At 32.0% G+C, this 26,271-nt stretch overlaps 2 protein-coding genes across 3 annotated transcripts; one reads left to right on the top strand and one right to left on the bottom strand.

Annotated features, from left to right (window-relative positions):
• Window positions 1–3,571: 3,571 nt before the first annotated feature.
• stck (LIM zinc finger domain containing stck) lies at window positions 3,572–12,341 on the bottom strand. Of its 2 annotated transcripts, XM_088256673.1 has the most exons (9): window positions 12,235–12,341; window positions 12,009–12,070; window positions 9,602–9,715; window positions 8,554–8,666; window positions 6,755–6,947; window positions 6,435–6,576; window positions 5,845–5,961; window positions 4,963–5,104; window positions 3,572–3,774 (listed from the first exon to the last, which is right to left on the bottom strand). In XM_088256673.1, exons 2-9 carry the CDS (start codon window positions 12,014–12,016, stop codon window positions 3,575–3,577), a joined length of 1,029 nt encoding a protein of 342 aa, XP_088112799.1. In that variant the 5' UTR covers window positions 12,017–12,070; window positions 12,235–12,341; the 3' UTR covers window positions 3,572–3,574. The 2 variants fall into 2 exon arrangements, with proteins under 2 accessions (XP_088112799.1, XP_088112800.1); XM_088256674.1 differs by lacking the exon at window positions 12,009–12,070.
• Window positions 12,342–15,081: 2,740 nt separating this feature from the next.
• LOC148311400 (putative carbonic anhydrase 3) lies at window positions 15,082–24,422 on the top strand. Its single transcript, XM_088256672.1, has 8 exons — window positions 15,082–15,241; window positions 16,658–16,711; window positions 18,443–18,595; window positions 19,848–19,968; window positions 21,634–21,748; window positions 23,468–23,565; window positions 23,673–23,796; window positions 24,107–24,422. The coding sequence occupies exons 1-8, from the start codon at window positions 15,178–15,180 to the stop codon at window positions 24,281–24,283; spliced, it is 906 nt and encodes a 301-aa protein (XP_088112798.1). The 5' UTR covers window positions 15,082–15,177; the 3' UTR covers window positions 24,284–24,422.
• The last annotated feature ends 1,849 nt before the right edge of the window (window positions 24,423–26,271 follow it).

The following is a 26,271-nucleotide window of genomic DNA, read 5'->3' as shown; positions in this document are numbered from 1 at the left end:
CTTAGTAATAATACCTCAGCGATGAAATCTAATATTTTGATGGGGATGTGCGATTGCCTTATCTACCAAGATCCCATGCAAAACACAGGTTAATATCGCTTGTTAATTCTTAAATAAGCTTGTTCTTAATACTTCTTTTTAACTTAACACATTTCAGACTATTTTTTACGCCTGCGGACCGCTGGCGACGGGATTTGATAATTTTGTACTTGTAGTTAAGACCTTAACTAAGAGATTGTTATATAATATTCATATAAGTTAATAAATTAATTGGATAATTCCTTTTTTTCTGCCTTTAAAATGAGTCCGGCGCAGAAGGTAAGAATACCCTTCCCGTCCTTAAGCATCAATCGACCGAACGGGCAGAAATAACTTTCCCGTCTGAAGTGTGTTAACACTTTACTGCGTTTGGTTTAGGTAGTTTAGTATTTAACCATTGCTGAATAAGACACAGTATTTGTCAATACCTGGTTGAAAAAACCATATACCAAATGAAAGTGATAAAAAACAATGTTTATGTTTTGTTTGTATTAAGTTTATTAAAATATACCACAGGTTTGTAATATAAACATAATAATATTAATTGTCTTGTGATTTTTTATTTCATTAACTTATCAAAAAAACCTGATGTGTTATAAAATAATGTCTTATAAAATTGACTAAAAAATGGAATAGAACATCATTGTGATAATGCTTGATTATGCAAAATTAATTTTTACCTCAAACTGCATAGGTAGCTCAGTTTCACATAAAATGTCAGATAAGGTGTATTACTACATTGCTGTTGACAGCATTGATAGTTTTTTGCTTACACAAAAAAAATGTGTCAGCACAAAATACAGTAGAACCATAATGAGCATAATTCGTTCCAGAATCTTACTCGTTAAGCGAAACGTTTTATGGCGCAGAAGTCCCGGATCACAAGTGAATGTCTTGAAAAAGAGACTCGCCCTTTCTCTAACTTATGCGAAATTTTGCTCGATTATTAACGATATTCAATAAATTTAACTTCCTCCAGCAACGTAGTCATTATATATTATATAAAAGGCTTTTTTTTAAAACACGATAAACGCCAATACTAAAATTTGTCCATTTTGAAATTCACAAAAAAAAAATTTCGGTAATTTACGTATTTTAATAATATAATGTATTCAGTTTTTTTATTTTTTTTATTTGATAATGGGTTCCATAGTTAAAGCATTTTGAATATAGCTCTTGATTGAGGTCACTGGTGCCCCCCATGGCGCTGCGGTCTAACACAGGCGAGGTCGCCGGTGCCCCCCCCCATGGCGTTTTACGTGTTAAATTATCTAGCTACTCAGTTAATTGTTTAACTTTTTACTGTAATTCCAGTGCTGGTATAGTTTAAAAATACTTTAAAATAGAAGTAAAAATACGGTACTTTAGTTTAAAAATGCTGGCATCTTGAAGGGTTAAAGAATAAATAAGGCATACAAGTAGTGAAAGTAAATAATTTTATTGGAGTTTAAAAAAATACACATATTGTTAAATATTTCAAATTAAATTATTTTTAAATTATTTGGCAAAAACATTTTTTTGTGTTAAAACTTATGCCTGTTAACAAAACATAATCTAAATTAATGTATTTAAAATTAATATAAAACATAGCAAAACTTTAAGTTAATTCAATAAAGCATTTTAACTATAGATAAATATATTTTTCTAACATAATATGGCAGTACATTATTAAACATTAATCATTTGAAAGTGTCAATAGTTATTAAATTGTAAATATAATTTGTGTGTACACTTGCATTATAAAATATGATTCTCTAATACATTACACAAATACATCTTTTCTAATTGTTACAATTTTTTGTTAAGCATATTAACACACATACATGAAGGCACAAAAATTGATTATTCGAGATTACTCTCATATTTATTCCAGCTGGATAGTTTTTTTCTGAAACAAAGGTAAGCAGATTATTATACAGGTAAAAAAATACAGCTTATGAATACCACCTTGATCAAAAAGTTCTCGGAATTAATTAAAACAATTCAAATACAGTGAATCTATCTATCGTTCCTCGAATAATCGTTTTTCCGGATGTGTCGTTTATTTCTTCTATCCCGAATTCATTTCATACTAAACTAAACCGCATTGATCGTTTCTCTATCACCATTTACCGCATTTATTGTTCGAATTAAGCTGCATATTTGATACATTTTGTCTGTTTTTTTACATTATTTTCAATTTTCTTACATTCAACGGCAATGTATAGGATAGAAACTATCGAAAACTTGCAACCGATAGCAGGAGAGGTCGATATTGATAAAAGGAGCCACTGCCTGTACCTGCATTTCCAGAAGCATACATACTCTTTGAAAGAAAACTTTCTTCAACGCACATTCAATAACCGATCCTGAAAAAAATACTATTTGCAAAGCCGAAAATATACTATTGACTTACGAAAAGAAAACAGTAAAAATACAAATTTCGATCTCAAATTTTTTATTTTTTTTAATTTTTGTTTGTTTGTATTTGTTTGTATTTTTTTTAAATAAATACATTTGCATCTGAAACCTGTATTCTTCTTAGAATTTTAGCCTATGAATGGTTATACAGATTGGGAGGACGGTATCTTTACTCGGTCATATCTACTTGCATATTGACCTCTTAATCCCGTATTCATTGTTTTCCCGCATTCATAGTTTATTTTAATAGGTCCCTTTAAAAACGATAGATAAGAGGTTTCACTGTACAAGATTATTCATCAAAATTGATATTGTCCCGTTCAAAGTAATCCCCATCGACTGCAACGCACTTATGTTAGCGCTTGATCCAATCCTCGAAGCATTTTTTATAACTGGTTTTTGGTATGGCCATCAGAGTCATCTTCGATTTTTCCATGACCTCATCTCTGGAGCTGTAACGCATTCCGCGGAGCGGTTTTTTGAGTCCACCAAATAGGAAAAAGTTGCAGGGAGCCAAATCACGAGAAGTTGGTGGTTGTTGGATGGTATTCGTTCTGTTTTTAGCCAAATTATCAATCAAGATATTATATTTTTTAATGATTCGGCATTAACTGTGTGGAATAATACATTGATTATTTTTTTTAATAATTAAACACTTGTTTAATCACTTAATGCGTTTTATTTCATTACACACGACTAGTTTTGAAAACTAACAGATGTTTTCATCTACAAGTTTTACTTTTCACCTGTATATGAAAACATCTTTTAGTTTTCGAAACTAGTCGTGTATGTATAATGAAATAAAACTCATTGGTGTGGTTACTCAAAACAAGTGGTTGTACAAGTGTTTAATTATAAAAAAAATAATCAAGATGTTTGCTAAGATTTAGTTGTTTGATGTTTGACTATAGGTGGAGACTGACCGGAGCATTTTGTCGTAACGTAACACGTTACGATGCGAGCATTCAGGCAGTCAGTACACCGAGCCGAGCGCTCCATCCATAGTTTCGGATGCTCGCCGCGAGCGATGTTACGACGTTATGTTACGATGAAATGCTCCGGTCAGTCTCCACCTTATGACTTACTATTAGTAGTATGACATGTGAAATAAGTTGACTTTGTTTGGACGTACCATTTAAGACACGGACTTCTTTGGTGTATTTTCGTGAGCGCGGCGGAGACGGCGCCGCATCTCGTTGGGGAAGCGCTCGTAGCAGCGCTTGCACACCGGCTTCTCATCGCACTCGTAGAACTTGCTCTTCAGGTTGAGCTTGCTGTCGCAGATGGTGCACGCAAAGTGGTGCACACACCACGCCTTGTTCAGCGCAGTAAACACTGCAAACGGGAATCACACAACATCACCAGCCAGCCAATGCCAGTCTTATAAAGGAACTTGGCTAACACTAGGTGATAAAGAGAGCTATTGATGTTAAATATGACAAAGACAGTGATAAAGACATTAAGTTAAGTCAAGCAAATAATGGCCTTATGTAAAAATGCATGCTGAGACAAATTTGTTCATAAAATCAATTCCATTAATGTATTTTTTCAATAAAAAAAGTCTACTTATACTTTGTAAATACCACTACATATTAACGCATTGTCTGTCTGCGTGAAATGGTCAACAGCATCTTTTACATACTATTGGTAGAGAGCGGAAGACGCTTATAAGCGTTCTATTTGCTTACTTTTGGTAGAGCATGAGAGATGCCAAAAAATATTACCAGATTGGAATTGGGTTTGCGGTTATTTATGTATACTGAGGGTCAGGCAGCAGACTGTCTGAGTATAATTAGGATCAGGGTCGATGAAAAAACCACCCGACTAACTACAATGTGTCAATAAATCTATTCAACAACCAGACATTTGCGAAATTATGAAAACTCACATTTGAGAGTTGTGTTATTGGGACGTTAAAGGATGAAAAAGGAGTGTCATTTCTTATTATTCTTTGATGGAAACATGGATGAGATTCAGTATTTGCGTACAAAGTTTTGGAATACTTAATATTGAAGTGTTGGGTAATATATCCAAAATAAAACAAGGTTTTTGTTGGATTGAATTCTACATTTATTTATGTATATCTTAATACGTGACGCGTTTCGTCTTCTTAGGACGTTATCAAACACTGACTAAAAATATTTACAAAATGTCCTTAGTTACTAACAATAATTGCTATTATTAGGTCTAGGAGTACATATAATAACATAACATTAGTATATAAGGGACATTTTGTAAATATTTTTAGTCAGTGTATGATAATATCCTAAGAAGACGAAACGCGTCACGTATTAAGATATACATAAATAAATGTAGAATCCAATCCAACAAAAACCTTCTTTTATTTTGGATATATTACCCGACAATTCAATATGGAATTCTACCAACTGTCTGCAGTTACAATACATACTCAATGCATTGGTCTTTGTGTGAATGTGTTCCCGGGAAGATAGTGAAGAACTACCCATTCAGCAATGTAACTCCTTCTCATGATGTCTACTCTATAAGATGCCTTATAATTACCATCTCCGGCGATGACCTGGTTGCAGACAAAGCACAGGTTCCCAAACAGGAGGTGGTAGTGGGTCTCGCAGTAAGCCAGCCCCCTCTTCTCGTAGTGGCGGTGCCCGTGGAAGGGCTTCTCGCACTTGGCGCACACAAAGTGCTGAAACAATTCATTACTTAATTAAAACTCCATCCGAGGTGTTTTTAACCTACCGGCTCCAACACGGGGATCGAAATCCCCCATATATGAATTTTAATTCCATAACTTTAATATTATTAAAGCTACTTACTCCATATTTTTTGCAATCTTAAAAATAATTTTAAATCATAAGAGTTTCAAAATATTGTTTTTTTATAAAAAACCACAATCAGTCGGCATCGCGAGTTCTTTGTGCTTATATCGCTGGTTAAATGCCAAAGGGACACAACACAAAAAAAAACTATTCCATTAATATTAAAACTATTCCAAAAATGGTATCTAACGTCAACATTTTCATATTCGAAAGACACCCATGATTCTAGTGTTAGAAATGTCTATTTCTAACGCTAGAAACATGGGTGTCTTTCGCGATACATAAGGACGTTAATTTTTTGTCTGTTAGTGACATGTTATTTCTTTCACTCCAATAAATGTGGTATTACCACGAGAGAGCGAGACAATTAGATTACTTCGCTTTTGTTTGATCCAATTTCCGGCCTCTCGCTTATCTGATAGCCCCCAGATCACCGCGCGGTCATGCACTGGGTAGGTTAGGTTACATGCTTCGATATATAATTTCAATACAAATATGAACTGGGGTCTTTTGGTACCCAGCTTCGGATCCCGTGTAATTTTTGGATGATCAGTACGGGAAAGGTTAACTACAGTGTATTGTCGTTGTGGGATTTGCGAGTACAAACCTCGACGTGCCAGTGCTTCCCGAGGGCGGTGACCACGCGCTCCTCGATGGGGCGACGACACGCCCCGCAGATCGGGATGCCCATCTTGTCGTGGCACCGCAGACAGTACAGCTCATTCTGGAAAAACGGATTTCGCTACCTGCATTATATGTTTATAAAAATTACATATGCCGTATTTATTTTGCCGTGATTATTATATTAACACATTGTTTGCGGGAAACGCTGAAAAGCGTCTTTTACATACTGTTGATAGAGAGCGGAAGATGCTTATAAGCGTTCTATTTTACAGATCGGAATTGGGTTTGTGGTTACTCGTGATTAGTATACTGAGGGTCGGCGGCAGACCGTCTGAGTATAATTAGGGTCGGTGTTGATGAAAAAAATTGCCTGACAACGATGTGTTAACACAGCAAAGTCACACGAGTCAAACTAGTGGAAAATAATTTCTATTATAGTTGTATCAACTTGAGATGAAATATCTATCGTTTTCATATTGAAGAAGATGGAAGTCTAGGCATCCTGTTAGTGTTGTCACCCAGGAATGGGCATCTTCAGACTGACCTCAATTCGGCTTGCGAAAAAATCCTTACCATGTCGTTAGAGGTGTAGCCAGGTCTATTCTTGACCTCCCGAGCCGTGTGGTCGAGCTCCACATTGCAAGTGGTGCACGTGAAGTGATATCCATGGTACACTTCTCCGCGGAAACGAAGAGGTTCTCCGTCAATTATTCCACTGAAATAAAAATAAAGGTATTGTAGCAACAACAACAAAAAAGGTTCACTACAAAAATATATAAAGTAATGATTAAAAGGGCATGTGATTAAATCCTATATAATGCCTGCCATCATTAAACATGGCATCTCACAAGGGCCCAGAGCAGCCGTATACGTATAAAGAGTATCATACTCACTGGCACTTGTGGCAGACGTAAGCGTTGAGCTGGCCCGCCCTGGCGCGAGCGTTGCAGGTGTGGCACAGGGCGCGGCCCTGGTAGCGCACGAACCCGGCGTCGGCCAGCACCAGGTCGCACTCTGCGCAGGAGAAGCAGTTGGCGTGCCAGCTGGCGCCCATCGCCTTGATCACGCGCCCAATCACAAACTCCCCTGAGGAAAAAAGAAACATATTCAAGTGGTTAGAAACTATTAAATGACAACAAGTGAGCTTCTGAAGTGTAGTGGTTGGTGTATTTGTGTACCGTGCTAGAGGACCCGGATTCGATTCCCATTTTTCAGTGCCTCAAGCGCAAGACTTTGCTTTCACATATTATTTATTGAATCGGCATTAACTTCGTGGAATGACATTTTTTAGTAAATTATTTAAAAAAAAATAAAACACTTTTAAAATACCACTTTTTAAAACTACAGTTGTTTTCATTTACAAAGTAGTAGTGAGTTTTATTATTCACCTGTAGATGAAAACAACTGTAGTTTTCGAAACAAATCTTGTGTAATAAAAAAAAGTAATTGCTTCGACATATTAATGATGAAGATAATACTGTGGTCTTGTGATGCAGTGCCTTATGCACCGTTGGGTGCAGATGAGGATGTGAAGAAGACAAAATAAAGAAATGCATTGCATAAAAAAGTAATGCATTGAATATTAACGCATTCACTGCATTCAATATATCCCAAACGATCCCGAGATGCTGACAACAAAAGCAATTTTCAAAATGCTAAAACTATATTGAAAGTATGAAATTTATTTTTTTGGAGCCTATAACACACCATTATCTTTGTGTAAAGTATTCATAAGCGTCTCATGTTTATACTTGCTTTGAGACAAGCAAATATAAACTTGAGAGGTCGAGGGAACTAAAGCTGACTGTACACACATATCGCTCACTCCTTTCAAGAACGTCATAAATCAAAAATTGTCAATTTTCAGTTGTGCATGTTTTCGGAATGCCCAGAAAATGTACTATATCCTAGCAAAAGAGGCATATTTTTAACTTAATATTTACCCGCTACAAGGCAGAAAGTGTTGTTTTTGCATTTTGAAGAAAAGGTATTGTTTAATTATTTTTTGAAATATACTAAATATTTTTCAAATGGAGAAACAACCTTCAGTTTTTGCCTAACAAGATCTGTTGCACAGTAAAAAGTTCAATAAATGGCTTCATATTTATTTTTAATACATTGTATTATATTTTTAAACATTGAAAACGTTCTCCTGAAAAATCAAGTTTTTTGATTTATGACGTTCTTGAAAGGAGTGAGCGATATGTAATTCAATTATTTCTAAATTTTAATTTAGATTTTTTTATTTTTTTATTTTTTATTCATTACACAGTGACATAAAATACTGTAAATATAGTTTCAACTAAGCAATGATACTTTTAAGTCATTTGACTCATTGTTGTCAGCCAAATACGCCTAACACACCAGGGGAAATGTTAGACGTACGCGTATGCCGCACCTAATGTGTTAATAATAATAATAAAACCCTTATCCGCACCCCAATGGTGCATAATGCGTCATATAAACACAGTGTTATCTTGATCGTTTACACATGAAGGAAAGGTGATCAGTCCTCCGCTACAGGTACCAGTCCAGGGTAATATTGAATAAATATGACAGTGAAAAAATCACTTATATTTATTTTACCCCCCTTGGGAATTGAACCCGGGACCTCCAGAACGGTAGCCGAGCGTGCTGACCATTACACTACGGAGGCGGACAGTGTTAATGATAAGTCAAAATAATTCATTACCGCATTTTCCGCAGCACGGAGCAAACAGAACGTGGAAGTCATGCTCACAATACTTCCTCCCTTCAAATTCATAGAAAACACCGTCGGGGAACACTCGGAAGCACTGAGCACACCTGTGAACAAAAAATCGACAGTAATATTTTGATTGTGTCCAAATAAATATCTTTGTACATACAAAAATTTTGTTTTTTTTTTTTAGATGGGAATTGCATTTATTATTTACCTTGCTTATTATGTACAAGGTTTATAGATCATTTAGTGGATTTTTGTTTCTTCTAGCTAATTAAATATGTTTTTATTTGAATCTGTGTTAGGAATAGAAGGGATAATCTAGTGTGGGCCAATCAGGAAAATACAAAAATATTAGATTCTTCCCCCTTAAGAGATTGTTAATTATATTATAGATGTCTCAGAGACAAAAATTTACTGTCCATCTTGTGGGGTCCTGTCTTGCATCATGTCCTGTTTATTGCCAGTTGAATCTAAGATACCGTAGAACGGGGCTACTTGAACTTCAATGTGTTACTTGAGCCCAGTACAATTTTTTTTATTTAAATCCGTATTTGGTCTACAATAATGAACGTATCGTGACAATAAGTGTCACCTGTCAGGGAAACAATGAATCATGTCGATACGTTCATTATTGCAGACCAAATACAGATCTAAATAAAAAAAATTGTACTGGGCTCAAGTAACACATCAAATTGTTGGGTAATATATCCAAAATAAAATAAGGTTTTTGTATATCTTAATACGTGACGCGTTTCGTCTTCTTAGGACATTATCAAACACTCTGTTTGATAATGTCCTAAGAAGACGAAACGCGTCACGTATTAAAATGTACATAAATAAATGTAGAATTCAATCCAACAAAAACCTTGTTTTATTTTGGATATGTTACCCAACAATTAAATATGGAATTCTACTAACTGACTGCAGATACAATAAATAAATTAACACATCAAAGTTCAAGTAGCCCCGTTCTACGGTACTAAATGATACTAAAACTAAGATTATTTATGATAATTAGTCACGTAAGTTGACTTACACAAAGCACTGTGTGTGCCACAGTTCTCCGTTGGTGTTGACAATCTTCTCGTTGGATTCGAATCCCTCCCCGCAGCGAGAACAGAACATATTGTCCAGCGACATAGTGGATAACCTGGAAACATCACAACTTAATACACTCTTCTTTTTTATTATTATTATCAAAGGATAGCTGTTTACCCATCTGGAATGTCCTAGCCATATAATTCAACAGTAAATATATTGAGAGCATACTGCGAAAACGGACCAAGTCGATGCGTGTAATTTTTAAATATGTCCATTCAAATGTAAAATAACTTCTTCTTGGTGTAGGCTTTGTGTTCTATTTTTAAGGGGGATTAGCCTCTTGCGATATCGATTCCCAGCTGTCAATCCATCTTTTTGGTGATTTGCCCGGAAGTCGTCTACTTCGGGATTGGCCGTGCAATGGGGGAGTCTGGATGGTTCCATTCTCCTCACACGCATACAAAGTGTTAAATAACTCATTTTGTAAATTTTACATTCTAGTTTAAATGTTAAAATTTCAGAAAATTAAAAGTACAATTAAATTTACTTTATTGTTTGTTTTCGCAGTATGCAAAGAATATGTGCAGATTGTATTATTTTTTAATGCGCTCCTCAAAGTCAGAAACTGTGCTACATATTTTTTTCCTGCCATATTTCAAAATGGGAAACTAATGCCCCTAAAATTTGTCATCTATATTTTTTGCACCTCTAATAACAAATCAAAAAGAAATAAAATATAAAATTTCAAGCTTTGGTTCATTTTTCATTTTGTGCATTAGTATATATGATACCGGATTTTTATTTTAAAATAAAAACAAACAAAAAATGTGCACTACTTACTAAAATACCGTGACAATTTAAAAAAAGAGAAAAATTGTTATATACTCAAATATTTTAATTTCATACTATTTTCGTGAGCCTAAGTAGGTTATTATTAAAAATGGGTATCAAATTGTGGTAGAGCGAGTTCGAAATCAGAAATTCTGACTTTACAGAGATCTGACCACTCTAACCACAGAGTCTACAATCTTTTTTTCGTCTAAATTCTTAATTTTTTACGGTGATTTCAAGTATGGTTAAACCAAAATTAACGCAGTAGAGAAAAAAATCTGTAAAATCTAAATGATTATAAATAAATATGTTGATGTATGGTATTAGAAAATATTGTAAAGCTGAGTAAGGTATAGTTAAAAAAGGTTCTTTGAGGTGATAAGGACATGTGGTGCAAATGGATTATGAGAGAAGGAGTATTATTATGGGAATAAATTTGGCTAATTTAGGGTATGCTGTAGAGGCAGGTAGTAAGGTAAGCTAGATACTACTTAGTAAGGTAGGGTAGGTACTGGTTGCGTTTTTATACGTCACGAGGGTAAGTTAGGCACTGCTTCTCTGTTTATATGGAAGACACGCCCCTGCCTTTGAGAATGTATTGAGAGAACTCTTTCAAATGTGCAAGACAAATTTCCAGTGCCCTTTGACATTTGAGATTCCAGTGAAAATATTTTTCGACTGATTGGACCACTCCCTTAAATTTTCAAGTATGGAACAAATAATTGAGTTCAGAAGGGAAAATGGGGAGGGGAATTCATGAACAACCTCTAAATGTTCTAGTCAACATATCGCTCACTCCTTTCAAGAATGTCATAAATCAAAAAAACCTTGATTTTTCAGGAGAACGTTATTAAAGTTGAAAAATATAATACAATGTATTAAAAATAAATATCAAGCCACTTATTGAACTTTTTACTGTGCAACAGATCTTTTTAGGTAAAACCTGAAGGTTTTTTCTCCATTTGAAAAATATTTAGTATATTTAAAAAAATTATTAAACAATACCTTTTCTTCAAAATGCAAAACAACACTTTTTGCCCTGTAGCGGGTATAAATATTAAGCTAAAAATATGCCACTTTTGCTGGGATACAGTACATTTTCTGGGCATTCCGAAAACATGCACAACTGAAAATTTATGACGTTCTTGAAAGGAGTGAGTGATATCTGTATTTATAGTATATAATCTTTAATTTAAGTTATAAGCGAATACCATTTTCCGTGTGTTGGGATTTCTCATAAGCGTACAAAATGGGTTATTCATATCCAGATGGTTGCGAAATACTTATTCACCTGTTTATAAATTAACCAGATACATTGAAATATTTGAGGCAGACAGGAAGAAATGCAAAAGAAACTTAACCATTAGTAAAGAATTATGTTGATGATAAATAATTTTACATCAACTGTTGGTTATGGCAGATGGTCATTTGAACGGTATTATTTGTAAGAAAAACTATACTAAAAAACGGGTGAGTGATGTGTCAACAGACTGGATGAAGTTAGTGTGCCACATCGATTTATTTGGTATTATTGTGCAATGAAATAGTATTGACTACCCTAGCATGCTTACCCAGGCATTGCTTTAGGTGGAGATATCCAAAATAAATATCAATAATATCCAAAAGTCGACAACTGGAATGATAAAAATAAATTCACCGCTACAAACTTCACTTGGAGCGAAATAAATGTGTAAATAATAACATATGCAGAAGAAACAAACTGAATGAAAATAACAATCACTAAGAAATAACTTATATCTAATTAAAGTAGTAAATATGTTATTTCTTTATTCAAACCTTCGATTTACGTCAGAATCTATTTAACTCCTACGCATGTTCACGCCCATTCGAATTCAAGGACTTGTTTTACTCGTATTGGCGGCCATTATGTCATACTTCACTATATTACTATATTTGTTTGACCAATAGAAACTCCGGTGACCATAAACAAAACTAGAGTTGCCAGATGATACATATTGGATACATTTTTTTTTACAAGTACGTATTACGTAGTACGAATTATTGAAATGAAAATAAATCGATTTGAAAATCACAATTTTAATCGCTTCGTAATCAATTCGATAATCCCTTCACCAAACTTTATTTTCGGAATTCTTTGCATTCAAAATCAGTGCTACTGGTCTAATCTATATAAATAATATTTATTGTCTGTGATTTTCAGGAAATGAAAATGAGCGGAGTTTTTAAATATGAGTTAAAGTGATTTGTATTTTTATTAGGTTCAAAGGATTTTTTCATAACATACTTTCATATTTATTTTAATTTATGTTTGTTTGATTAAAAATGGAATAAGTATATGTTATTTTTATAACTTTCTTTTAATGAAAGTAGACCAGTATCTTACTTATTTTAACAAACACTAAGCAAGCGGGTTACTTTATTATTTTATTTGCAATATTTGAATAATATGTAGATACAATAGAGCCGTTTTTAATTTATTTTGCAATTGTCACGTTAGATAATTATTTATTACTTGTTTAAATTTTTTAAATTTTATTATTATCAAATCAAAAAAAAATATATAGATTATTTTGTTTAATAATAATTTATGAATAATTGACGATTTTTTGTTTGATTATTAGTTAATTTGAAACTTGTACTGATTTAAACATCAATGAAATTAGTGAAAGAATAATGAAAATGTCTGTTTTTTACGTATTGTTTCATGGATTATCCAGAGTTTTTTATGTTTTTTTTTTCATCCATCCAGCATAATTGGTAATGTGCAGTACTAAAACATGTCGTGCCCACTTCCATTTAGGTACAAATAGGTATGTATCTACTTGGCATTAATAGAGTGCATGATCCCTATTGTAATGCCATGTCATTATTACACTGACAGGATGAGAGATCTTTTTCATTCATACATTCTCAATTATCCCCTAGTTAAGTGGACTTTGCTATTGGGTCAGGAGTACTCCACATGTGAACTGAAGTGACATACTTTTGAATATAGGTGTTTACAGCTGCTTACTATTACTTCAACTTTGATCTATTATTAATATTTAAAAAAAAATATCCATACAACTCTATTATCAGTATAATATTTGCATCCCATAATAATAACGCCTCCGTAGTGTAATGGTCAGCACGCTCGGCTACCATGCTGGATGGAGGACCCGGGTTCGATTCCCAGGGAGGGGTGAAAATAAATATTAATGATTTTACACTCCCAATATTTATTTAATATTACCTTGGACTGGTCTCAGAAGCTCAGGACCTTGCCTTCATGTAAGTAACGATCAAGATTACACTACGTCAATACGATGCAGTTTTCTATGGACCATTGGGTCCGGATAAGGGTTAGAAGAAGAAAAATACAGTATATTTTATATTATTCATTGATTTGGCATTAGCTTTGTAGAAAAACATGATGGTTAAATTATAAAAATAAAACACTTGACTAAGACCACTTTTTGAGTTTATTATTGTAAACATGACTATTTAAAGAACTATAGATGTTCTCATTAATAGGTGAAAATACAAACAAACAAGCTTGTATTTTCATGTATTGATGAGAACATTTGTAGTTCTCGAAACAAGTCGTGGTACATTAATTAAAACAAAAAGTGGTCTTTAATTATATAATTCATATTTGAAGCACTAACTTTGTGATTTCCCATTTTATAATTAAAATGTAGCTTTGTTTTAAAATCACTATGATTTTAAAACAAAGTTACATTGGTCTTTAATTTATTTTATTTACGTTAAATAAATTCTATAATAATATTAATTTATCCTCGGGAGATATTCTTACCTGATCTTTTTCCTTTCTATAATAAAATTACAGCGTTTTAATTATTTAATTATTCATACTGCAATTCCTCATATTTAATTTAATTTTACCAGATTTATGTACATGCAATATCTGCCCACTAATTTTGAACAACTGTACAATGTATAATAAACATCCGCCTCCGTAGTGTAATGGTCAGCATGGTTGACTACCGTTCTAGAGGTCCCGGGTTCGATTCCCAAGGGGGGTAAAATAAATATTAGTGATTTTTTTCACTGTCATATTTATTCAATATTACCCTGGACTAGTACCTGAAGCGGAGGGCTGATCACCTTTCCTTCATGTGTAAACGATCAAGATAACACGGCGTTTATATGACACAGTGCCCTATGCACCATTGGGGTGCGGATAAGGGTTTTATTATTATTATTATTATCATTCATTAGTCTTACTTCAAATATTTAAAATATAAAATTTCAGTCCATCCATTTATTATTTATAAATAATGAAATAATCTACACTTGGCAGTAATTTATATCAAGATTTTATTTATATCAGCATCGATAAAGAAGTCTGAATGATACATAGTGAATAAAGTGATCACTTTAACCAGCTGTTGATAGCTTATAAGCCCTGTAAGTACCCAGACTTCAACATTCCCATCTATATTAGAATATCAATAAAATCTTTAAGTATACATCTCTCTTTAAAAGGGAAATTTATCAGAAATAAATATTCAATTAGGTAATTGTTGTATATTTCATTTCCTTTATTGATAATAAAAACTTGTGCAGAATAATGCAAGCAAAATGACAAACACTGCAGGACTCTTAACATATATTTATCTAATCCCCAATTGATACCATATAAAGGTTGTGATCCAGTCCACCGTGTTTAGTTCCACTAATCACACTTCAAAAGTGATCGGCCCAACACATTTATATCAGTCCAGTGTTCATTGGATATCCTATTTGACTGTTACAATGAATCACATTAGAGTACACAATAATATTTTTGTTTTTATTTTATTTATTCTTTTTACTTCCGGTGAGTTATTTTTAGATTAAATATAGCTATATGCATGCATGGTTTAAAAAACCACTACATTAACATTAAAAAAAACTATATTTATACATTTTAATAACAAGTGCTTTGATTGTTTGTCGAGTATTATTGCCTTTAAATTAATTGTTTATTTATTTTACAAAATTATTGCATAACTTAAATATTGCTGCTTCTGCCTGGATGGGTTTATCCAGTTTTCTAGCAGCTTCTCTAGGATGAAAAAGAGTTAAATTTTTTAAAAACAATATTGTACATTTTTATTTTTTGTCTAAAAAAATGGTGACAATACTTCATTCTTAATAATCTTTCCACTACTTTTTGATGGTGTCATTCTCATTATTATTACTTAATAAACATCAATATTCAAATTTTTGTGATGTTTTTCACAGAATCTAAAAATTATTTATTTAGTGTGTTATTCATATTTGAGGAAGCAAAACTTTTATTTAGAGTAACTTAATTTATTTTTATGTTTCAAATTGTTGTTAACAAATTGTGGTTTGAATAAGCTTTATATTCAGTAATTTACGCCGTACTACAATATGAAATAAAAAAATAGTGATATTAGAATACAGCTTAAGAAAATATATTGTAATCAAGTGATTTAAATTGAATTGGAGTGTTTCCTCGCCAAAAAAAAACATTCTGCCATATTAAAATAAATATTTCCAGTGAAAAATTTAACAATGTATCTCTCAAGCCCCTTATGAACACAAAATGGTGCATAGGGTACTAGTTATTTTCATAGATTGTTCATTATGTAAAGAAAAACTACTCAGCCTTGTAGTTTTAGATGTCCAGGATGTCAAAAATGTAAGTAAATGTGTTATATAACCACTCACTGAGGTTCTAATCAACCGGTTTAAAGACGTACTCGTCTCTTCGTCAGGACAATCATGACACCAGCAGGTGATCAATATTTTGTGTAGTAAAGGTGTGAATAGTGCTATGGTAGTGACATGTAGAATTGTTAACATGCTGGTGTAGTGATTGTCCTGATGAAGAAACAGGCACTTCTCGAAACCGATAGACTAAAATCTCAGTGGGTGGTTATATTTTAACATTACTAAACTATTTGTAAATATGACAAAAAGTAAAAATGACTGACCACAAAGTAAATGCTTTAACTAACTAACTAACCATCACACCGCTTCCCCGCAGGGGCAGGCTGAGAGAATAGAATGCCACACCACTCTGTCTTTGCAAACATTCTTCGCCTCTTCCACGTTCATGCATTTCCTCATACATACCCGATAATTATTACGACTCCTAACCTCACCACTTTCAAGTATTTGGCATACCTGATCGTGCCAAGTTTTCTCTGCTTTAAATATTAAAATGCTTTAATATTAAAAATATTTTCAAACTTAATTATATAAAAATGTTATTGATTTTTAGGGAATAGTGATATGCCGGATGATGGACAGCTTCATTGGTTGTATCCTGCAGATGGTAAGCTTAAACTTTTTTCTTAACAAAGGGTAAAGAGCAATTATTCAGTGCCTATTGAGCAAACTTTGCTCTATGGCTAGAGGTTAGTAAATGTTATAAATATACTTAAAACCAAGTCAGCGCCATGATAATGGTGTTTCGAGTTATATTATTTAGTTCTATTATTAAGAAAATATTATTAATTATTGTTATTGTTTACATTATCACCCTGCGTAACACCAAACCCCTTATACAATATCTTGGCTAACTTATTAATTCTTTATTAAAACATAGAAATTAACTCTTATAGTAAGGTTCTTTATACATTGATGTAGGTTTGGTTATTAGCCATAAGTAAAAAAATGGAAAGTATCACTTTGATAACTTCAAATATTTGGCAATCAAACATTTCAATAAACTCCCTAAAGAAATAAAAAAAAATTGATGATATAAAAATCCCGAAGAAAAAAATTAAAGCTCTATACATTTAAATCTTAAAAAAATATGTATAAAAAAAAACTATTATATCTTTTATTATATAACATTAAACCACGAGTGTAAGTCCCTTTCCAAGCACAAGAGCACAGACTCTTTTATGGAGAGGCACAGCGAATCGAAATATAAAAGTTCTCCATATGTATAAATGATTCAAATGAATTATGTTATAAATAAAAATGTAAATATATTAAATGAATAAAAATAAAAATAAATCACTCTTCATACTGATTTGTCCATTGCCTTTTTTTACTTTAGATTTTTTTTTAATTGACTTAAAGAAATTCCATCAAGGCACTAAGATTTTTTTTAAATGTATGAGTACAGACTTTAGCTTAATCACTTTGCCATATATGATAAAAATGGTAACTAAAGCCTTTTATTTACTTATTTATTCTAAACCTTGACCTTGAAGAACATATACGAGTAGAAGAAAAATTAGGCGTATTTACAATAATAAATAAAAAAGCAGCGAGTAAAGGGTGTCTAAGCGATCTCATCCAATGGGTACATTTTGGGGACAGTATCCATCCTGCTGTGGGTCGAATGGTCAATTTTTTTCAATTACAGATATGCTGCTAGAGGCTCTATTAACTGTGATGGAGTAAGCATAATAGTGGCGTAATTATTACGTATTTTGATTTTTAGACACCTAATGATAAAATGGAGTTTGATCCCTACCACCATTTTTTGATATAATTTTTGTAATGAACAATTTTACTTTATAAACATAGAACGTGTGATTTTTCAAAATGAAGATGTTGCAATGGTCATTCCTTTGTGCATCACTTTGTTTGATGTATGTCAGGTATTGGAACTGATAAGAATGATTCACTATAGATGGCATGCGAACTGTTATACGCTTGAATCATTTGAGCATCACTAGTTGCAATTGCGGAGTCCGGAACTAGTAAGTTCCCGACTTTTAATTAAATAAGTGGAAGTATTATTTATCACCTTTCATTATACACAATGAAAGAGTAACTGTGTAACCTGTAATGGTATTGTAACTCTGAAAAATATGCAACACATATACACAATTCCTAATAAAAACAATTGGGGCAAATTTTCCAACTTTATGGGCTCAGGATTCTCTTTAACACGTTGACTGCCATATAATTTTTTTACGATTCTGGTCTATGGTAAAGAGCCAATTCGATATAATCATATTGTATTATTAAAAACTTTTGATACATAGTAATAAAACATAGTACAATGTATTCCTACTTCAATTGAATGTCACTTGTTAATTTTCAGAAAATTGGCCCCCTACTTGCAATGGAAAGAAACAATCTCCAATTGACATATCAGATAAATATACAAAGAAAATATCTGAGCCGTTTCCTGAAATCAAGCTTGTCAATTACGATCGGAAGATATCGGCTTATATATGGAATGATGGACACACTGGTAGGCTATCAATATAATCAAACTAAATATTACGCCCATTAGAAACTAAAAACATCAACCCAGGACGATGGATGCTGCTATGTGCAAACAAAATGTGGCACAATTACCGCAAAAAATACTATAATAAATGTGGGAATAAACATTTGAATTGTTTAATTATTTTTATCTTCTTCTTCTCTTATCTCCTATCTGCACTAGTGCATAGGGCGCTGTATCATATAGAAGAAGTTTTATCTTGATAGCTAAACACGCTAACCATTACACTACGGAGTCGAACAAAATATATATTTATATCAGTCTCAAGTAAATAATAATTGGCTTATATTTGTAACCAATATATGAAAGTGAACAACTATGAATTGTAAGCAATAATATTATTTTCCTATATAAGGGGAATTTATCCTCAAGCAATGTACATACAAAACTAGTATGATCCGGGTATGCAACCCCGTGAGCTCTAGCCATTGCTGCTATTCTCCTTTTCCTATCCTTTACTGAAAATACAATCCACTCCTAGAATCTGGAACCTTCATATAACCAATAATCTACTTAACCATGGTATTGATACAATGCGGCTCCCTAAGCGCCATATAGGTGAAGATAGGGGCCGAAGAAGAAGAAATTAAAGGGCATTGCATCCTCTACCCACAAAAATAATTACAATTTTGATTAATTTATAAAGTGCTATTTTTATTTATTTATTGATTTGGCATAATTTGAAGAACTCCATTTAAATTTATGTATTAATTTTAAATCAAATACAGATTTTTTGAGTCTTCCAAGTTGTATTTTATTAACAAAAACACATAAAAAATTCATATTGTGACAATTGTTTCGCCTAGTTATGGCATTTTCAAACAAATGTGAATGACATTCGTTTGAAAATGCCATAACTAGGCGAAACAATTGTCACAATATTAATTTTTTATGTGTTTTTGTTAATAAAATACAACTTAGAAGACTCAAAAAATCTGTGTTTGATTTAAAATTAATACATTAAATAAAAAGGCTATTTTCATAAAATACTGAACTTCTACTTCTAGATATATGAACATGATATTAAATTAATTTAAAAAGTAATTAACTAACCATCACGGATATTTGGAAAATTTTTACAGACAGAGAGAAATATCAAAGTGGCCCTGCATTTAACAAAGATAAATGTTTACTCAATAAAATAGGTCGACTAGACGTATTGATTTGTAATAAACCTATATTTAATATGTAAATAAATGTGTTGACTTGCTTTTAGTTCAGATAAAAGTCGACCCCAAGGATGACCTTTACGTTATTGGAGGTGCGTTGAGAGGGAAGTATTCATTGCTACAAATACATTTTCATTGGAAATCTGAGCACACATTGAACGGAAAAAGGTATACAATTAAAAATAATGAGTTTTTGAAATAAATTAGCACACACACAACTGAAAGAATAAAAATTATCTCGAAAATAAATCAAAATAAGTTTTTAAAGTGTCTTAATTAGACATGGGTGATTGTGTTCAAAACATGAATTTCATTACTATTTAATGACAATTATGAATAATCAATATAAAAAATTTAAATAATAAATAATGACAGGCACCATGGAGTAGTTGGGTAAACGCTCGACTGCGAAACTGGCATTGCAGGTTTGATTCCCGCCAATTCCAAAATAAATTCAAGAAAGATTTATTTTCAATTGGTCTGGGTGTTTATGATGTGTTTTTCATATTTGCCTTCCATATCCTTACTATCCTACCTGCAGACAAGCCTCTAAAAGTAGAGACTTTGCGGCTTATTCCTTAAAAAAAAAAATAGTAATAAAAAAATTTGTCTTTTTGGTTATGATTATTTAAAGCTAAACAGTGCACAAATTTGCACAAGCACGGTAGCCAAACGACTTAGCCACTAACTACACTATAGAGAAGGAAAAATAGCGTAGAAAACTTTATTTTAATTTTATTATTTAAAAAAATAGTTTTCATTATCTTTCTATACAGATTCATCTTCTCTGTTGGATCGTTTTAAATATTGCCCCAGAGAATTTCATTCAGTGTTAGTATAATTATGATTTTTTTTGTTGCTAATAATCAACCGATCAAAAAAAGTAAATTAAAATAATACATTTCAGGTGTAATGTTGGAACTGAGATACGGATTTAAATTTTTTTTAAGATACTCTAAATATACAGAAAATCTCGGAATTAAAACAATGTGGAAGATAATAATGTATAACGTGATCAGAACCAAATAACTTAGACCGGCTTAGACTGCCAGGCTGTAATGTCCAGACATCTATATTCTCTTAGTTTAAAAGCTTCATCTCTTTTGAGACATCTAATATGTCTTTTTAACTATCGTACAATACAGATTACCAGCCAGTTTAAAAATGCCAAAGTTATTAGAATTTAAAATCCTGGTAGTAGAGTTAAAATTATCTATACTATGCATCAATTTCTGTATGAAAAAAGCCCTGGGTAGCTACTTGTCTACCTATCTAAATTTGGATTTGGAACTTAAAAAAGGTCTTCTTCTTCTTCTTCTTCATTTTGATGGCTTTTCACCCATCTTGGGTGTTATCGCCAGTGTCGAGTTATTTTTTATTTACACTTTTTACATTTGACTTATAAATGTTAGTATTCCTGTTAGTGGGGTTAGTTTTATTAGTAATGTTAGTTTGTTTAGTGAGTTATCATACACCTTTACAAATTTATACAATTAATTTTAAGGTATTTACAAATTATTTTATAAACAAGCTTGTTTAAAAAAGGTCAAATAAATAGAATCACAAGCAGTGTTGCCAACTGTACAAATCATCACATGGGAAATTCAAAAATGGACCTTCTGGTATACATTTGAATCATGAATCTATGCTACAAATCGCATGCATGTTGTAAAATGACACATTTTTTGTGGACCCACAATTTTGTGTTGACCATTTTGGCATCTCTGTTTTTGACCTTGAAAATTAACTGAACCCCACTATTCGCCGCTAAGAACCCTAAATCGTCTCCAGGGGGTTGCAAGGAGTTTCATTTAATTTTTTTTTAAATTACAGAATACCACTAGAAGGCCATTTTGTACATATCAATAAAAAACCAGACTATAGGCACAAACGAGACGCTGGTTTAACACAGAAAGATGATCTACAAGTTTTGGCAGTTTTTTACATGGTAAATTAATTAATACCTTTTATTACTCTAAGTTATCCCTATAAAGTATTACTATACCTTTGCCATTTGGCTACATAAAATTGTAAATTGATTTATTTTTCAAAACATATTACATACATAAGTCATATATATAATATTCCCGATGAGTAATTTCTATTTCTCATTTTGGGACATGGGATTAATTTGATTGCAAATGACTTTTGCAAATTCTTAGAGTGTTGTATATCACACAATCAAAGCATCCTAGTCACGGTTTCTGTTTTCTTGTTCTTACTGTTACTCTTCATTTCCTTTCCCACATAGCAGTGAGGTTTTTCAACCGGTGCTTTACTTTTTCATCTTTTTTTTTTTTTTTTAAACCCTTATCCGCACCCCAATGGTGCATAGGGCACTGTGTCATATAAACGCAGTGTTATCTTGATCGTTTACACATGAAGGAAAGGTGATCAGCCCTCCGCTTCAGGTACCAGTCCATGGTAATATTGAATAAATATTACAGTGAAAAAATCACTCATATTTATTTTACCCCCCTTGGGAATCGAACCCGGGACCTCCAGAACGGTAGCTGAGCGTGCTGACCATTACACTACGGAGGTGGACTTTTTCATCTACGTCCCATCAAATATGTGAAATATATCAAATTATTTAATATTTAGCGAACATGAAAAAATGCTCCAAGTGCCAGGAGGTATAAGTATGACTGTTCCTTGAAGGCCTTAACATTTTAAGAAAAGTTGAACATATCAAAATAATATATTTTTGTTTATATATAATTAAAGAATATTATGAAGACTGAACAAATATGTATACTGTGTGGTGTTAAATATTTTTGTTACATTTTTTAAATTATTAAAATAAGTGCCTAACCTAGGATGAAACAAGCACAAAGATGAGCGCGTTAACAAATTAATTTTGTATGGTCAGCCTGGCGGGCAAAGCACGCTTAAAGCAGGGAACCAGTTAAACGTATTTTATTTTGCTCAAGAACAATGCTGTATACATATTTTTATTATTTACTAATTCATTATTGTGGAACAGGGTGTGTTTTATGAATATATGTTTTGGCCTCAACATATTTACGTGTGTTGTAATCCAAGAATTACAGTTTTGCTTTTGGGCATTTGTAATGTCGCTCACTCCTTTCAAGAACGTCATAAATAAAAAAAACTTTATTTTTCAGGAGAACGTTTTTAAAGTTTAAAAATATGATACAATGTATTAAAAATAAATATCAAGCCACTTATTGAACTTTTTACTGTGCAACAGATCTTTTTAGGTAAAACCTGAAGGTTTTTTCTCCATTTGAAAAATATTTAGGATATTTAAAAAAATAATTAAACAATACCTTTTCTTCAAAATGCAAAAACAACACTTTTTGCCCTGTAGCGGGTAAATATTAAGTTAAAAATATGCCGCTTTTTCTGGGATATAGTACATTTTTTGGGCATTCCGAAAACATGCACAATTGAAAATTGACGATTTTTTATTTATGACGTTCTTGAAAGGAGTGAGCGATGTGTATAATAATAAGCCTGCCGTGATATTTACATCATTTTAGTAGATATCATTTTGTTTTTGGCAACAATAAATATTTTAAGTCATTTACGTACGTATTGCAAGTAAAAAATATTTAAAATAAATGTAGTCTGTAGGTTTTGTAAACAAAAGTGGTTATTAAAATAATTGGTTTGCGCAAATCATGTATTTTTTTTATTCCAGTTGTCGTTGGAAAATAATACAGCTATTTCTAACGTAGTAGAAAAAATTCACTCAATACCAACAGTGGGATCATCGAAAAAGATTGAATTCATTCCCAGGTAATATGCTTTATGGCAATCAAAGTGGTTTTTTATGTTGTTAAAAGAAAATGTACTGATTATCTATATAAATTGTTAGAATGATAGTTTTTTAATGTATTTTTCAGGTCACTGTTGCCTAAAAATTTGGGCCAGTTCTATCGGTATGAGGGATCTCTGACATCACCTCCGTGTTTTGAAATTGTTCAATGGACTATATTTCCTTCCATGGTCAATATGTCATTAGACCAGGTAAGACCAGTCTTTTAATCTTATCATATTTCACGCATGCACGCACACACACATAATAAAACAACAAAACTGTAGTTTTATCCACTTTTATTTTATTAGACAAATGACCAGGTTTTGTCGTTACCGACATCACCAGTTGGATGATGTCGGTAACAGCGAAACCTGATTACAGGTTAAATAAAATAAAAGTGGAACAAAACTAAACAGTTGTTTTATTTTATAATTATTAGTATAAATGGAAACATTATTTATGATTCTGCTTGATTTATTTATCACATTTTGATAGTCACTAATATATTTTTCCTTTCAGTATGACATTATCAGAGAAACGGAAGGATTTGGAGGGAAATATACCAAAAATTACCGCCACACAATGCCACTTAACAACAGGATTGTTAAATTTTATAATTCTAGCCCCAATTTGGTTCCTAATTACTGTATTATTTCATTATTAGTGGGAGTACTCTCATTGTTCCTCACGTGTTAGAAGTAAACTATACCTACAAATTGTGATATATCCTTGTTATACTGAAGTGGTTAAAATTTATTTAACTGATAAAATGGCTTTAATTTTTAATGAAAGTTATATAGTTACTTGTACATAATAAATTGTTATTATTCATCCATTGCTTTTTAGTTATAATAATACCACATTTATCGCTCACTCCTTTCAACAATGTCATATATCAAAAATCGACAATTTTCAATTGTGTATGTTTTCGGCAAAAGCGGCATATTTTGAACTTAATATTTACCCGCTACAGGACAGAAAGTGTTGTTTTTGCATTTTGAAAAAAAGGTATTTTTTTTTATTATTTTTTTAAATATACTAAATATTTTTCTAAGGGAGAAAAAACATTCAGATTTTACCTTAAAAGGTCTGTTACACAGTAAAAAGTTTAATAAGTGGCTTCATATTTATTTTCAATACATTTTATTATATTTTTAAACTTTAAAAATGATATCCTGAAAAATCAAGTTTTTTGATATATGACGTTGTTGAAAGGAGTGAGTGATATATGATAAAATAAAAACTTTAGAGACAAAATTAAAAGAAAAGTCAAACTGTTTTAGGGCACTTTTGAATATCAACAAAGATTTTTTTTATTGAATTATGAAACTTCTATCTCCAAATATGGGTCAGTAACTTGTTTCTTTTTCAGATAACAAAATAACAGATTGCAACTTGCTGCATATTTTCACAGGTCATTTTTCTTGATGCGACCTTATTTGTTGGACGTGTCGATATGCATACCGAGTGACGTCCGGTAATTTCTTTCTGTTTATGCTTGGGCCAGTCAGTTCAATAGAATATGATGTGTTGATCCGCAATACAAAGTGTATGTAAATCGGGGTGTGCAATTGAGTATAGCACGTTCGACAAATCAGATAATCAAGTCTGTTATTGGGAATGATTACTAGTGGCAAAGTACACAATTATCCAATTGACAACAGTGTTACATCGACCCTCCGTTGGTATATTTTTACATAATGTTTAGTCTCCAAAATATGCTCCAGTTAATAAAAGAAATAAAGACTACTTACCTAATCAAGACAAGGAAACACTTAGCGCAACTTAAGAACGTTGTTCCATAACTGCCACTTTGCATCTCATTTGGAATCTACTGCTTGATTCTAATTCTTTTCCTAATTAAATCATTTAAAAAATATTACTACCTACTCATACTAATAATAATTATGATTTCAAATAATTCACAAAATTTAATAAGAAAAAACACACTATTTCTGACCCGTTATGTTTGTTGTTTCCGTTGTTTCAATTGCTAATTGAATTTTTAGTCTTTCTGTTTCGAGATTGCTTGCAGTATGTATTATTACAATTACTGTTCAATTCCCAAAATAAAATACGAAAATAAATAAATATAATCTATACTATCGGGTCATTTCCTAAAACATGAATAAGATTTCTTTTTTACACAAAATAATTAAAAATTAACCAATCTCTGATGTGCCACATGTCCTCAACCCGTCATTGTGAATTCCGGACAAGTAACGGTTCACAACCTGTCGTTAGCTTGGCTTGATTTTGAGGAATAGAGGGAATTGAGTAAAATTTAAATAAAAAATTGATAGATATTACCACAAAGTGACTGCCAAATCAATTAATAAAAATAATAATAAAAATATTTTGGTCATGGTATGAATAACAACACATTTTTAATCATCTATCATTGTAAAATGACTTTATTTTTTTAGCTAGATATAATAATTCTTTTAAGTATAAAATAACATTTCACAAATAAAGTACATAATTTTCTTAACATACAATATTACTATAACTCCGGCACACTAGCTAAAAAAATCTCAAACAGATGTTGTTTTTGTTAAAACAAAATATATTTTTTGTACAAAATTCTATCATCGGTACACTTGTTTATTGTTTATTTGTCATACAGAAATATCATTAGTTATTTTAATCATAAATTCAATTAATGGGGATTCAACGGTTACATT

Source organism: Brachycentrus maculatus, unplaced genomic scaffold, assembly GCF_059751285.1.
Source record: "Brachycentrus maculatus isolate JH-2025_06_01 unplaced genomic scaffold, ASM5975128v1 h1tg000065l, whole genome shotgun sequence".
Taxonomy (NCBI): domain Eukaryota; kingdom Metazoa; phylum Arthropoda; class Insecta; order Trichoptera; family Brachycentridae; genus Brachycentrus; species Brachycentrus maculatus.
The sequence above is the reverse complement of the archived record's forward strand: the minus strand, read 5'-3'. Positions and strand labels throughout refer to the sequence as shown.

Bases quoted from the DNA above. Each gene is read 5' to 3' on its own strand.
- stck (XM_088256673.1), bottom strand. The intron at 8,667-9,601 runs GTAAGTCAACTT...TTTTGTTCACAG, and splicing joins TGGCACACACAGTGCTTTGT to GTGTGCTCAGTGCTTCCGAG. The intron at 6,948-8,553 runs GTAATGAATTAT...TTTTTTCCTCAG, and splicing joins TCCGTGCTGCGGAAAATGCG to GGGAGTTTGTGATTGGGCGC.
- LOC148311400 (XM_088256672.1), top strand. From the start codon at position 15,178: ATGAATCACATTAGAGTACACAATAATATTTTTGTTTTTATTTTATTT. The intron at 23,566-23,672 runs GTAATATGCTTT...TGTATTTTTCAG, and splicing joins AAGATTGAATTCATTCCCAG to GTCACTGTTGCCTAAAAATT. The intron at 23,797-24,106 runs GTAAGACCAGTC...TTTTCCTTTCAG, and splicing joins TCAATATGTCATTAGACCAG to TATGACATTATCAGAGAAAC.